This window comes from Mustela nivalis, assembly GCF_964662115.1.
Source record: "Mustela nivalis genome assembly, chromosome: 5".
In the NCBI taxonomy this organism is placed as follows: Eukaryota; Metazoa; Chordata; class Mammalia; order Carnivora; family Mustelidae; genus Mustela; species Mustela nivalis.
Window position 1 is genome coordinate 97,141,148 of NC_139024.1, and position 16,207 is coordinate 97,157,354.

At 40.8% G+C, this 16,207-nt stretch overlaps 1 protein-coding gene across 20 annotated transcripts in view; it reads right to left on the bottom strand.

Annotated features, from left to right (window-relative positions):
- PKHD1 (PKHD1 ciliary IPT domain containing fibrocystin/polyductin) overlaps window positions 1-16,207 on the bottom strand; it is a 485,802-nt gene that overhangs the window by 228,430 nt on the left and 241,165 nt on the right. For all 20 annotated transcript variants that reach the window (XM_082729339.1, XM_082729341.1, XM_082729340.1 and 17 more), the window contains 2 exons: window positions 8,742-8,807; window positions 2,555-2,683 (listed from right to left, as the gene is read on the bottom strand). In XM_082729339.1, coding sequence (XP_082585465.1) covers window positions 2,555-2,683; window positions 8,742-8,807 — 195 coding nt within the window. The remainder of the gene's footprint in view (window positions 1-2,554; window positions 2,684-8,741; window positions 8,808-16,207) is intronic.

Here is a 16,207-nt window from a genome sequence, read left to right on the forward strand (position 1 = left end):
GAACTAGACAAAAGTCGAGGATACAAAACCACAAGTAGAAAGAGAAGGTGAATTTAAACTAAAGTCCATCAAAAGTCAAGATATCAGGGTTTTCCAAAAACCTGAAAGGAAAAGTAAGCCAGAAATCTTCTATGTGAGACCCCAAACGGAACAGAACAACAGATTAAAATGTTGGCCACTGTAAGATCGCCTGTTGGAGTTAAAAGAGAACATAATTATAAGGGAAGGGGAAAAAGGCAACAGAACAACAAGGACTTCATCTATTACATATTACACATCCGTTTTCATTCACTTATCTTTCCATTTGGAAACCAGAAATAATGAACAATAACTGCATGGTTAAAAAATCTTAATGTCTCTGATTCTCGAAATAAGAAAGATACTTTACACAGCCAGTGCTTGGGCCTCTCCCCTCATGCCCCACTTTTTCCCAAAGCACTGATCTGTGCTATTTTATCTATCTAGTCTGTGCTACTTATGAGCAGCTTCATGGAGAATTCAGGCCCATCTTATGAATGACCACACACAAACAAAGGAAGCATGACAGACAATGCTGGGGGCTCCCCAAAGTCAGGACGATACAGTCAACTGCAGTGCCCAGCAAGAAAGCCAAGAGGACTCCTCTCTCAGCGTAAAGGTCCCAAAGGATACAAAAAGCTTGGCAACCTTCAAAAGCTTCGCTTGCTTCCTGCATGGGGTGGGGGGAAACAGCTTGCTCAGTGGGAAAAACCATAGCCCAGGGCCAATCCGCTGGCTACGTTCATCAAAGAAACGGCTGAGACAAGAACAGATTTTTCCCTTCCGTATGGGAATGACTCATGAGATTGTTTATTCAAAAAGTTACATTCTCCATTGAAAGAGGTGGATGATAGGGGAGTTGGATGATAATAATAGTTGAAGTTCCTACTGGTCAGCCCACCCCCTCCTTGTCCTCCATCTCTCTCTGCACAGCTCTACCAGCACACCCCCATGCCCAGAGGTGCTTACCGTGTTTTAATCATCCTGCCTTCATTTTTTTATCCTAAATAAAACAAGCAACACAACTACAACTACACAACACAACTACAACTGCTCCTCCCTCTGCCATAAATGAAATTAGGTCTTTTCAGAAAGGGAATGCGTTTGATGGGTTAAGAATAAGGCCTTCGAGTCAGACTGCGGGGGTTAAAGTCCTGAGGCTGAACTTCAAACTGCAGGAATCTGGGCAAGTGACTTACCTGTCCTAGGCCTCTGTTTCCTGGTCAGTAAAAATAGGCATGATGGGGACACCTGGGTGGCTCAGCGGCCCAGCAACTGCCTTGGGATCCACTCATGGTCTCAGGGTCCTGGGATCTCAGACTTCCCACCCATTGGGGGGCCTGCTCCTCCCTCTGCCCCTCCTCCCAGCTCAAGTGTGCATTCAAATAAATAAATTAATTAAGCTCTAAAAAAAATAGGGATGATAATATCACTTATATCACAAAGAAGTTCTTCTCAGGGTTGAATTTTTTTAACATGTGGAGAATCATTCCTGCCCTGTTGTTAGCTGTCAATGAACGTTCAATATTATCATTGTTAGCCCTTTGCAGATGACCCAAAGTTCTTTTTCCAGTGTTTTTTGAAATTCAATATTACCTTAGGAAGTTCAAACTGAGCCATAAATGAAATTAGGTCTTTTAAGGAGAATATATTTGTTCTTTGAAGAACATTTTCTTCTAAGGGTAGGGAGATTTTCTGGGAGTTTCAAGAACTTGCTCTTAAGAAATGAATTTTGAGGGCACCTGGCTGGCTCAGTTGGTGAAGCAGGTGACTTGATCTCAGGGTGGTGAGTTTGAGCCCCACGTTGGCAATAGCGATTACTTAAAAACAACAATAATAATAATAAAAATCTTTTAAAAAAAGAAAGAAGAAATTTTTAAGTATGGGTATGTGTTTCTGTTTATCTGAAGAAACATCTTCCTCCATATGTGTCTATGTGGGAAGAAAGTGTCAGACAGATCATACATACATACATACGTACATACATATGTACATAGACTATTCTTTTTCTGTTTAATTCATCTATTTCCCTTTCCATCATCTTTGAAAAATCATGGCAACAGAAGAACTTATTCATCATTTTTTCTGTATTTGAAAGATTCTATACTTAAAGTTTAAAAGTTCTGTATTTAAAAGATTCACAAAAGGCAAAAGAAAAGAAAGCATTTGCAAATTGCTTCTTTCCAAACACTTATGTCTTTCCAACATAAGGACACTAAAACTTTCTGCAAATCTGTTCTCTTCCACATAAGAAAAATATCCCATTAGTGAATTATTATAATTCCTTGTGGTATTGTGACTACTTAGTTCACCTTTAATGAAGGTTAGCGGAGCGAATTTTTTCTGGATTTCATAAGATTATGAAATTCTTCACCTATAATAATTCAGAAAAGAAGGTTGTAGATGTGAGTGCCTACAAATAAGATTGCCCACATTCTGTATCTGTACCATATATTTAAATGACAAATAATCCCCAACTGGATTGTTCTGGTTTAGTCTGTCTGTGATTATTTCATTTGCATACTGTTTTACTCACTGGGTAAAATCAGGACATCATCTCCAGGACCTGGAATGGTATGGTTGTGTCCTCCCCAACCCTCTTCAATCCCTGCCCATGCTTCAGGAAGGGACCATTTAAAAGCTGACTCAGGTGCAGAGGTAGAAGCTACAAAACAAAAAGGAAAACAGCAAAGTAACTATGAAAATCTGGTTCACTATAATAACTTGCAAATTGTATCCTCATTTTAGGATATTGATGATATTTTTACCTCCCAAGATAGCTGCCTTTTGATATTTTATAACCTAAAAATCATTTTATCAGTGTAAAGCAAACAATTATTCAATCCTTTGATTACCTCCACTTCTAGGGAAAACATGTTCTACTTTTGTTATTAAACATTTGTGCTTTGCTTGATGTAAATATGGCATATGTTTGTCATGAAACATTTGAAAAGTGCAAATATAGAAAGAAAAATAATAACAATAATAGTCTATAATCTCAACCTACTGATAACTGCCATTGAACTTTTATTTGCATTTCTTTCCAGAACTTTTCAGCATTTTTATATAATTGAGTTACAACATATATATGCAATTTTATATTCACTTCTTTTTCTACTTAGCTTAGCCATTTTAATATGCATTTCCTAATGTTGTTAAAACTCCTTGTCAACATAATTTTAATGGCTACATAATATTTTATCATATAAGAAGTGTATCATTTACTCAAACCTTAATGTTTGGTATTTAGGATCTTTCCACTCTCTTTTAAAATTGTAAGTAATGCAGTGTTAAATATCTCTATACAAATCTTCCAGTAACAATGATTTCTTCTTAAAATAGAATCTCAATAGAATCACTGAGTCAAAAGGTATAATCTTCTCATAGCTCTTAATGCTTATCAGTAATCTGGACACTTCTCACTGCAGTAATTTACATACAGTTCATATGTTCTACCTGGTTTTTATTGATTCTGTCACTGATGATCAAATGGCATTTTCTTTTCAACCAACCCACTGGCCTCTTCATCAGGAATTATAACATAAATCTAATAATTTCTAGTGGAAACCGCACAGTATCCAACACACACAACATCATGTTGAACTGCCCCTTGCACGTTCTTTTCTGGGGTTTGATCTCTATCACAGAGAGAGAGGACAGAGAGAGTCTCTCAAAAGAGGATGAAAAGATTCACAGATGACTCCAAACATTCTTTGAGTTTCAAGAGCTCAAACGATGTGGGATCTCACATGATTGGGGAGTGGAGGCAAAATCCCATCTGTTACACTAATTTCACAAGCAGAAACAATGAGTGCCTTCCCTACAAAAATCTCCTAAAAAGTAAGGATAGAGAAAGGAGAAAAATGACATTCTTGCCTGAAAGGAGCTAATAATGGTGTGTACGTTTCATAAATGGATATTGGGAGGATAATACTCTAAAGGGAGTTTTAATGGTACCCAACAACAAGAGAAAGTGAGACCTTGCCAGGGGAGGCTTCCTGCAGAGGAAACATCTGAGCTGCATTTTGAAGACTTGGGAGCTATAAAAGTAAAGGGGACTGTGGTGAGGGTTTGTACTCCAGACAGAAAGATGATCATTAGTAATGGCAAGAAATAAGAGATTAAGTGGTGAGTCTCTAAGCAGTTTGTTGCTGAGCCACAGAGCTGGAAGAAGGCAAGTGATGAGAATGGAGAAATAATCAGAGAACCAGGTGTGATGGGTTAAAATGATGGAAAAGCCAAAGATGACCCCTGGGTTTCCAGCACATCAGTGGTAATGGGCAGAGATGTCCATTAAGATAGACATCAATGAATTCAGTTTGGGCCATAAAGGATTTGAGGTATCTTTGAAAAGACCTCCAGGTGGAGGTACACAGCAAGGAGGCATTAGATATGAATCTGAGGAATGGGAGAGAGCTCTGAGTCAAAGAGATGGGTTTTGCGGTAATATTTGAAACTCTAAGGATGGTCGTGATAGCTCCAAAGGATGACAATGTGAAAAGAGAAAATTCCTGAGGTCAGAACCTTGAGGAGCACCCAGTTACTTTGTCTACAGGAACCTAACTCCCTCATAATCATAGTCTCATTAGAGCCTGGGGATAACTGAAAACTATGTAGATTATAGTCAAGTAGAAATCCTAGGCAATTTAATTAGCACAAAATAGACACCACACCATGGGAATTGGGCACAGGTTTCACTCAGGAGCTTTATATTTTACAAACACCAAGATGAAAATACCTAGTTTCCTCCAAATTTTGCCTTCTTTCTAACACTATACTCTGAATATTCAGGTGGGAATGGGGTAGGGGCTTTGTTGAAATGGCCACTAAGTAGCACCACAAACACCAGACAGAGATATTCTGATGCTTTATTTCCAGTGATATTTCAAAAGGGCAATGACCAGGCTCTTCAAATCCACATACCAGGCTTAAAAGCCTCTTTATATCACAGATGTTGGAAACAAATTCTTCACTTTGCCATCTTCACCCTTATTTATAAGGGGGCTGAAACTATCTTTAACTGAACAAACCAAATCTTAAAATGACTATTCTAAGTTTTTATGAAGGAATTTGATCATTCTATACATTCTGCCTTAAAATAAGAACATTTAATAGAGAAGAAAACATGTTTCAGTCTCTTGCAAAGTTACCAGATTTCTATAATTAATATCCAGCTTCTGTATGGCTATCACTAATATAGAAAAGTAGGGAGAGAACAAGAAGCCTACAAGGTTTAAAGAAGAAGCAGAGATGTACAAGAACCAGGAAAGAGGAATGTCTTAGAAGCCTATAAAATAGAGCATGTCCTGAGGGCAGACGTGATCTTGTTAATAGTGAAGTTCTGATAAGAGAGTGAATAAGGAGTGACTATTGAATTCAGGAAACAGAGCCCAGATGATCCAGATGAGAGTGGCACCAGTGGAATGGTTGAGATGGGAACCAGTGTGATTACAGCAGATTGAGGAATGCAGGGAAGGAAGGATTGAGGAAGGGAAGACACTGGGTCCGACCGTCCCAAAATCTCACTGAGAAATGAACAGCCTTAGGGATTTGAGGCATACAGGCTTTGATCTGTCTTCCCAGTCTTTAGATAAATGAGTCTTACCTTGAAATAGGATTCCACATATTTTGGTCAGGACCAATATTTGTGAGGAAGCCTCACCTTGCTGTCCTCTACAGATCTGTCACTCAGCAACAGCTATGATTTAAGGCAGCCTCCAACTTGCTATCTGAGCCAAATATTGTCCTCTCCACCTTGATCCTTCATCCACCCAGCTTTTTATGGCTCTGCATCAAGAGACTAGTCTTTTGAGAAGTTTGCAGCAGAGATATCAACTAGAGGAAGACTCAGAATTCATGAATTTTGTTTTGTTTTGTTCTAAATGAGAGGCACTGACCAGAAGGAACTAGTAAAGGAGAGATCAGCGACACAAGACCGAATCATTTATTGATAGGACAAAGTTCAGAAGATGCTAAAAAGGCTGAGTTGACTTCAAAAAGAAGAAGGGCTGACAGATGCTCAGAAACCTGAGGAAAAGAAATAAACTTAGCTCTATGGGGAAAGGATGGCAAATTTAAGAAGAGATTATCTGAGCATCATAGCCCCATATGACTATGTGCCATATTTCCATAGCCCCCCCGAAAAGACAACATCGACGAGGTAAAGGCTCTTCAGAAATATTTTTCTCTTCCCCGAAAGTGGGTTGTCTTGCCCATTTTCCCCTCTCGCATTTTTTATAAAGCCTTACGCACATTGAGAGGAAACCAGGACAAACACATTGTTCGAAGAACATGAACCACCTGCACTGTGGTGTTAAGAAACCTGGATATCCTCTTGACTCAAATTAGCATAAATCCTCACCACAAACCCACTGAGCATCCATCCAACAACCTACATCACCACCACCTCCTCTGCTTCTCCTCAACACTGGACCATATATACCCTAATTTCTGCTGGTTCTGAAGTTTCCTGTGTGCAATAGAAATTGCATACAGTGTGCAGCACCATCTTGTACACTCAGAATAAACCTACAATTGACTCAACTAGGAGACTGTCTGCAACAGAACACCCTAACCCAAAATGTCTCATCTGCATTACACACTGATACTGAATCTCTGAGTGGGTTAACATATAGCTAGAACTCCATTAATCATTCCATTGTTGTTTTGGCAAAGAATTTTTTTTTAAGATTTTATTTATTTATTTGACACAGAGAGATCACAAGTAGACAGAGAGGCAGGCAGAGAGAGGAGGGGAAGCAGGCTCCCCGCTGAGCAGAAAGGCTGATGTGGGGCTCAATCCCAGGACCCTGAGGTCATGACCTGAGCTGGAGGAAGAGGCTTAACCCACTGAGCCACCCAGGTATCCCCGTCAAAGAACTTTTGATACTGTAATAATTTTTCTGTTTTTCATAGAGATTTTTCATTAAGCAAAATACACACTCACATTTAAATTTTGACATCAGCACATATGTCTCCCATGGGAATCAAGGAATGTCTCAAAAATATATTAGTATTTGAAATATCTTTCTGATGAATGGTAATGTATGAATTCTGTATCTCTGTGTTTAGGATTGTTTTCTGTTGCAAATTTTATCAGCTAGGAAAACTGACTATATACAATTAATTTTACTCTAAGGCATAAATTAATATGTGCCCCAAAAGGTACTTTGAACATCTTAGAGTTTATATGGTATAGCAGAATGAACACCAGGCTGAGTTGGGTAACCTGAGCTCTCATCCAAGTTCAACCACTGACTAGGTGTGACTAAGTAAACTATATAATCTCTAGGCTTCCATTTCCTTATTTGTAAAATGAGGCAATTGGATAGGATAGCCTGTCAGGTTCTTTCCCTTATTAATATTCTATAACTCCCTGAATTTTTCTGTTTATTTAGCATGTTGTCATTGATAGGCCAAATGAAACATCTTCCGGTAAAACTGACACCTGCTAACAAGCCCAGGGGGCCGGCCACACACAGTCTCCTTCCAGAGAGTCCTTAATGCAAAACTCTTCCTACTAGGTCCTGAGTGGCACGGCACCTTGACTATACAGCTCATTGAATGAGGACTGGCCACCCATAAATAATGCAGTATCTTCTTAGGGGAACTGGCATGAGAACTACCCTCAACCGATATGTCCTCTATAAATGGCAACTGACCCAACCAACTGGACATTTGAACACAGAACTGTCAGAGAAGAGAGAACTGCAAGATACTTTTCTTGGGAGCAGTTATTTTAAAAGAGATCTATTCATTGATTATTTAGTTAGTCATTTAATCGACATCCCCATGTGACCATAAGGCCCCATGGAGTCAAACATCATTACTCATTGTATCCTCTTGCATCTTGCACGAGAGGCCCTCAATAAATAATGCATCATGAGCCATCTGAAAGAAAGGAGAGATAAAGGACAGGGGACATAAAGAACAAAATGTATGGTAACCCAGAAACAGTTCTGAAAACAAAGAACCATGTTCTTCCCAGTGCAGTAAGCATGGAGTAGTAGCCATTAGTACATCCAGTTTCTAGCTTTAGTCTAGCACCTTTACTTCATTTACGTATTAATTTAAATGGAGCAGTTAGATCATTTTCTGATTAACATGGGCTCTGCTCTGACATAACACAAAAATGCCACTGGAAATCAAAGGAAAACTTAGCCTTTGGAAAGATTTGTCCCTGACGCCAATGCATAGTTAAATTGGCTCAGGATAAACAAAAACAAACCATGAAATGCATTAGAAGGTGCCTAGGAGTCTTTTAGTCGTGGAGAATTTGACTTTTATGAGTTAGAGAGATTTCACAGAGCCATCTGACTTTTGGGAAGGGTTTGTTTACCCTGATGTCCTGAAATTACTGGGAACAATTAAAGTTTTGAGAGACCCTGAATTTTTCTTTCCATTTGGTAGAGGCCTAATGGCCCATGTGCAGATCTGGACTTCTGTGTGCACATATGGTCCATAATTTATGAAATGTGCTTATTTACATGTTTTAATTCGTACTTCCCGATGTTTTGAAATGCACCCTTCTTATAGCTTTCTTTGAAATGCAGGCACATAGTTCAGCTATAGGGTGAGACAATAGGGAGTTGTTAGGCATGATAGCATTAGGGCTGTTGCCTACCTGCTTATAAACAATTTGATGGAAGCAATCTATAGAACTATTATTGGAGGGAATTCAGCTATACCAGGCACTTCTATTCGGTGGGTGGGTTAATACTCACCTGAAATAGTTGGAGGCACACCTTCCTTTACCTGGAGAGTCACTTGAATGTGGCCTTCACCTGAAACTGAATACAAAAAGCCACAACTTGGATGGGATGCAAAGAGCATCTTAATACAGAAGATAATTATATGTGATAAAGATAGCTTTATGCTAAATTCCCCCCAACCTAACTAAATTTTCAAAATAAAAAAAATGAAGTTCTTGTTAGTTAGTGTAACAATTGATTTCCAACATTTAATTTTGATTGCTTTTATTTGATTAAACTTAATTGCGATTAGGGCTCCAAGAGAATTGGCACATAAATAATTAGGGGGGGGAACCCTTTAGCCATATGTTCTTTGGAGGCCAATACTGGTCAGCAGAACACACCTCTTATCCTATTTCCTCTCCATCATTTTGAAGGCTTAGCTTTTAGAATTCATGTGTTTTTCAATAGAGTTCAGATCACCCATGAAATGTATTTGCTTTACCTTTATCCAAACAAATTGTCCTTTTAATGAAGGCTTTCTTCCACCAACCCCCCCGCCCCTGCTTTCTCCTCCATCTTCCAAACCAACTGAGCACATTTAAAAGGCCTGGGGTTCATTAATTTTAAGTGTTCAATAAATTAGTGGAAATAATCAAAAGGCCTGATTCTTTCTGATAATGACAATTTGATGTCAGTATAAACCAGGAGATTAAGCTGGGAACATATGCTCCTTTACCAAGAGAGGCTGGCTGCTATCATTAAATAGTGAATGCATCTACAAGGTGATCTCACGCCTGATTAATTAGTAATCAGGTGCGCCAACTCCACTTTTCAGTAACACCTTGTCTCTTATTGGCTAATTACCTTTCTGCCTTATCAGATATCATGTGAGCCAACGCCTCTCACCACTGGAGGGCCCAATGCTGTAGCCTGAAGGACTTGTCAAACTCATGTTCTCCATTTGCCTTTCCATGGAACCTAACCCTTTTCCTCCATCATAAGATGGAGGAGACAAGGGTCATTTTTTTCTACTTACAAAGGATAAGCTTCTAAATATTATAAAATAATAACAATGTTATTACATATCATCACCATCATCTCCAAACGGACCCATGATGAGAACCCCCCTATTCCTCTATTCTTATTTTGATAATTACTCTCATACAATCTTTTCCCATTATAAAAAAGTGGCTTTCCCTTACACCGTGCATATTTTGAGACCAGGTTCAATGATCAACATGTTCTCTATGTGTTCTACTGTATCATGACTTCTGAGGCTTCATTATATTGTTTCTCTATCCTGTTGCATATTTTATCTACTTTTCCATCTCAAGTAAATAAATAAATATAATGCCAGAAGACCAGCGTTTCATCTCTCTTTTTTTTTTTTCTATGATGTCTAATTTACCTTTTTGTGCTCATACTGATATTGGTGATATTTATCCTAAGCTTGCTCTCAACTTAACAAATATTTATCAAGCACCAAATGTGGTAAATTTCAGATTGCATCAGTCATGAGCTCTGTCCCTAAATCTTGGAGGGAGGGACTTTTCTCATATACCTTAAGGACACAGGACCTTGCTAGACATGTAGACACTTACTATACATGAACTAATCTAGAAATCCTAAATTTATAGGGCTCTATTCAGAATACCAGTACTTGACTGATAATTTCAACCAATTGAGCAAATAGAGGCAGGAAATAACCCTTTTAAAGGAACCAAAAGAAAAAAGAATAAAATGGTCTCAACTGAAAAGAAAAGATGACATCTAAAAGCATGCAAAAGGCTAGCAATGGAGTCCTCTTCCATATGAGACAGGAATAAAATATTATCATAGAATCAAACTCTAAAGAAGGTAAATTAGAAAAAAAATCCATGAATCATTTGGAAAGGGTTATTAGTTCATTTAAAGATTTTATATAAATCATCCTTGTTAAGAGCAGCTTCCAAGTAATGGTAGACTTCACTACATCTGTTCCCTCTTCCTTAAGACAGAGCCCCTGGAGTAAAGAGAGTTAAAACATAAAGTCCCATGTGACAAAGTCTTTTTCAAAACCATTGTAGTCAGTTTATAATGCCTCGTGCATTATAGCTATCATGGTGATGATTAACCCAGAGACTGAAAAGGCTAACCCCACCACATCCAACCCCCACAACAGACTCTTGCCTTTCCATTGAGGAAGTCACTTCACCCAGGCCCTGTTCTTGGTCAGCCAAGGCCTCCTCGTCAAGGTGCTGTCACATCTGTAACTCTACACTGATGGTTTCTGAACCGCATGGCCATTGAACTTGTTCAGCCTCTACACACGCACAGATGTCTCCCACCTCCGGGAGAGCCTCTTCCTCAAAACATACATTGAAAGCTACTGTTCCTTTTATTAAAGCAAGTGTGAGAATACCATTCAATCTGAGAAAAGGAGTAGTTTTGGTATCCAGAGAAATGGAGAAAAGTTACCAAAGGCAGGAAAAACTGTAAGAGTCTATTTCCTTCACCACCACTTATTCATGGCCTTCTGCAGGCTGGTTCTGAGATGTGAGGGTGGGTCAGAGGGCTGTTCTTCCCACACACCATTTCCACACCCTCAGACAGGAGCCATGGGGAATCAGGAAGAAGAGTGCAGGTGCTGAATGAAGTCAGTTAATGTTAAGCAAGGTCTAGTATCCAACAGCCTGGGTTTGAATCCTTAGTCTTCCAGTTCTTTGATGTGGGCAACCAACAAGTTCTTCATCATTTCTGAAACCCACCTCCTTCCTGTGAGAAATGGAAATAGTTGTCCTGTCTACCTCATAGCATGATTGGGAAGAAAAGATGAGATATTCCCTCTAACATGTTTAGCACAGTGCTTGGCCCAGAAATGCTAGTCATTACCTACACCGTTATTACAGCATGCTCCTTATTCTAGCAGCCAGTCAACAAAACCCAAAAAATACACTTCTATTCCTTTTACCCTTTTTTACAGCTGTACCTAATCTTGATGGGCCACAATATTCAGAGTTGGAAGCAACTTAACCAGATCTGCTAAAGTTTGCTAAGTGCTTTGACTCTATAAAAGACAGTGTAAATGTTAAGCATCAGTTCCCCTTTGGACAAACACAAAGAGGGATGAAAATTATTTGAGCATAAAGGTATTGACTCAGGAAGAGTTTAAAAGCCTTACATGAGCTGTGATATTATACATATGTCTTCTCAGTGCTTATGAATTCTGAGTGTGTGTTTGTAATATGAGAGTGGTTAATCTACTTTGTTTATAAATGGAGCCTCATTGCAGTTGATCCTTCCCAGGTTGTGAGAATATCTGGTTGGTCCTCAAAAGGAAAAGAAGCCTTTGGGTAAATTAGAGGCAAATTATTCTGATGGCTGCTATATGACGTAAGGCTGTTATAAACACAGAAAGCTAGGAAAAAGCAAGAAATGTGCCAAGGAGGAAAAAGAGTTACTCAGCCAAATATGATACCAGTGTCTTCCAGAAATTTGTATTGTACCTAGCCAGTTTGGTCCTCACTAGGGCACTAGGGAAGAGAAAAATTAATACTCCCCTTGAGTAGGTCCATTCTCTCTTGCAGTTTTGAAGGAAGAATTAAGTACCTTTCTATATAATAAATAAATAAATAAATAAATAAATAAATAAAAACAGGTGGCATCTCGACTCCTTTCCTATTTCATTCTTCCCCCATATTCCCATTTGCACTTCACCATTGAGGTTTAGCACATATCCAGACCTCTCATTCAATTCACATTTACACAGTGTGCGCCAGCCTTTGGCTAGACACGGAAAGAATCTGAAACAGCAACTGCTATCTGTGTCTGCAGATTTCTCCCACTCTCTCCCTGTCACACACCTTCTCCCTCGATCTCTGTCTGCCTTGGACCCAGGTTCCTGCTCTGTCTTCATGAGCCAGCTATTGGCTTTGGTCCCCTCTCTCTGCATTGCAGCTTAGCTTGCCCTATCTTCTATGTCTACTGCTTCTCTCAGATCTGTCTCACACACCTATACACTCCTGCTCTGTTTCTCCCTCCCTGTTCAGTGAACTTGATCTCACTCCCCAGAAATCAGCCTTTTTCACATGGCCATTGAGAATTACTGGGAAGCTAATGCTTGATTCACAGGACCATACTTCCGTCTGATTCCAGCTTCGCAGGGGCGGCCACAGAGTCAGCTTGACCCTCGTAACACAGGACCTTTCAAAGTCCTTCACAGAAGCATTACATGAAAATCCTGTGATCATCATTTAGTCTTCCAGTATCCGCACTAATATTCATTCATGGAAGGGTATAAATTATTTTTTGAGGTATAAGAATTATGAATTCATTCAAGGCACTGACAAATATACCTACATTAACTTCAGTCCTGAGAGTTCAATTAAACCTTGTTAATGAACTCAGAAAACAGTAATGATTGTTATTCTGACTCAGGGGTGTTGACCCCACTTGCACTTCCTGTGAAAAGTGGGGCATCTTTGCAGATTGACAGAACCAGAACTTCCAAGGGAGCGGCCAGGGAACAAGCATTCCAGTTGTTTGTCCAGGAGGCACATTTAAAAAGCCCCAAATTGAGGAATTTTACAACTTTTTCAAGAATGTGATTTGTTCCATAAGAGACTCTTAATCTCATAAAACAAACTGAGGGTTGCTGGGGGAGGGGTGTTGAGGGAGGGGGGTGGGGTTATGGACATTGGGGAGGGTATGTGCTATGGTGAGTGCTGTGAGTGCGTAAACCTGGTGATTCACAGACCTGTACCCCTGGGGCTAATAACACATTATATGTCAATTTTTTTAAAAAAGAATGTGGTTTGTTAATGGAATATTACGCAGCCATCAGAAAGGATGAATACTGACCATTGACACAGGTGGAACTGGAGGGCATTATGCTAAGTGAAATAAGTCAGGCAGAGAGAGACAATTATCATATGATTTCATTCATATGTGGAACACAAGAAATAGTACAGAGAACCACAGGGCAAGGGAGGGAAAACTGAAGGGGGAGAAATCAGAGAGGAAGACAAATCATGAGACAAAAAAAACAAACAAAGAGAATGTAGTTTGTTCTCAAGGGCAGGTGTTCATAGCAAGTGAGGAAAGAGATCCAGATTTAAAAAAGAGAGAGAACCCTGTGCTCACACGTCTTACTTTTCATCAACTACACCAAAATCTTGCAGACCACATTTTATTCCCAACATATACACTGGGAGGTGATGATTTTAGTGCCATTAATGTTTTATTTTTATAGCAATGGATGTTAATGTATTTTAGAAAAAGCAACTAGGTCATTAAACCCATAATTATGGATATTATTGCTTACAAAAAAGTTAGGTTTTGAAAATAAGATGCCGTGGGAATTGATTTAAGAAAAATCTTAGGTAAATAATAGAACAGGAGGCATAGCAGGTGACAAGGAGTAAAGCTGGTATTCAAATATCTAAAGTTTAGGAAGCACAGAGCCTTCAATAAGCTCAAGTGTTTTCCGTAAATGGAAGGAAGAAGAACTGGTTTACAAGGGTATATACATAAGTTTGGATTTAAGCAAGCCAAAACACCAGTATACTAGAAAAAGTACTGAGCGAGGGTCAGAAAGGCTGAGTCTGAATGCTGGTTGTACTCGCTGTGCTCCACATAAAGTAGGGTCGGCCGTCAGCATCACTCAGAATTACCTCCTTAAGCAGGGTACTTCCTAGAAAAAATATTTGATCCTGACTTCTAAGTTTTCCTTCCTCCCTTCTTTCCCTTTTTTTTTATTTCCTTCCTTTTCTTTGCGGGAGAGAAATTGCTTGCCACCAAGAGGTACAATTCATTTTCCCATCGCCAGGTCCTGTTCCATTCTCTCTTTGCCATAAAGTTTAGCGCAGTTCCCCAAAGCCAATCCTCTAAATTTCTGACAAAAATCCTTGGGGATCTTTGGGGAATGAGTTTTCTATAAGAATGTAAATTAATTTATTAACTAGAATGCTATGGATTGCCTTAGAGGGCCTCAGCATGGGCATGGTGGCAGTTTCGAAGGATTATGATTCTGCTCTGCTTATCAAACCCTCCCCAAATGCTCGGGGCAGCCGGTTGAGTCCTCTCTCCTGCACAGATGCTAGCAGAATTCCTTCCCGAGTAGCTGACCGGGTCTTCTGGACCAGCTGAACGACAGAAGGCTGGAGGCAGCAGCCTGCCCCTACTCCACGCCCTGAGCACTTTGGAGAAAAAGAGAAGCTGCAGGCAGGACCCGAGAGCTCCTGGCCGCAAACTCAGGAGAGCACTCCTTGTTTCCAGGATGTCCCAGGTTAACAGCATCTTTTCCGGGCCTTCTGTGTGACACGACCTGACTTCTTGCAGACAATGAAGTCCATCTGTTCCTCTATCTATGGCCCTCTTGCCCTTGTGGAAGACGGCTCCGGCTTCGTGCCAAACAGCCTGCCTTTATCTTGGTGACGGGGCCATTTGGAGACAGGCACTGGCCAGCCTGGCTAGACACGTCTTTTTTTTTCCCCCAGCCGGATCACAAGAAGGTGGTGGGCAGGAGCCTCCGCGCCTCGCAGGCGTTCGCTCAGCTGCCGCCCCGCACAATATCCCGGCTTGGCCGCGTCTCCGCGGCGCGAGCAGGGCTGTGTGAACCCGGGAGGGCAACCGTGAATGGCCCCGCATCTGACATGAATTTATCACCGGCTGCTGGTTGGGTGAAGGAGAAAGCACGGGGAAGGGGCTGTGGGTGTTTAATGCCCCCTGCCACAGCCCAACAGTTTGCCCTCAAGAGCCTTTTCCTGATATAAAAGGACAGGGTCAAAAGTAAGTTGACCCCTGACAGAATGTACAATTATTAGGGGAGGACTGTGCACGAGCAGCTGCTGGAACCCCACTGGCTCCCCATCGGGCTTCCAAGAGTCAGAATATGAATAATCAACTCAAGATTGTTTCCTCCACCCCATCAACCCCCGTCACCACCCCCCCAACCTTCTCCTCCTGTGTTGGGCAAGTCCTATTATCTTCCTACAGGAAGGAGCAGAGCCCTCGCTGGCAGCTGCAATAATTGTGTTCCTATTGTGATGAAGACCTCCTCCCAGCCACCCCCCTACAAGTGACCATTGTGAGGGGAGAGTCAGTGATTATACGCTCCGCCTGATGCTTTGGGGGACCCAGCTGCCTGAGTGCTGACACACGAGCGTGCGTGCGGACGTCCAGGGAGGGGGCCGGTGGAGGTGGAGGCTAGAGGTGGGGGGGATCCCGCGTCTGTGAGACGGGACCCGGACACACCAGACCTTTTTTATAAGTCAAGCCCAGAACAAATGAGGCTTTATCAGGCCCCAGTGATGAGGGGGTCTCATCTCCCTTTGAAGTGGGGCTGCGCATGGGGCCCAGCAGCTTTTCCTCCTTTGGACCAAGCAAACATCCTTCTTTTGATATGCTACATGCTCATTATCTCTGCCCCATTTAATGATTTTTGATTGAAGGGTGGCGGCTGGGATGCCGAGAAGATCGTTAGAGAGGCTCCGTCCAGCCAAGCCTGCAAGAAAGGC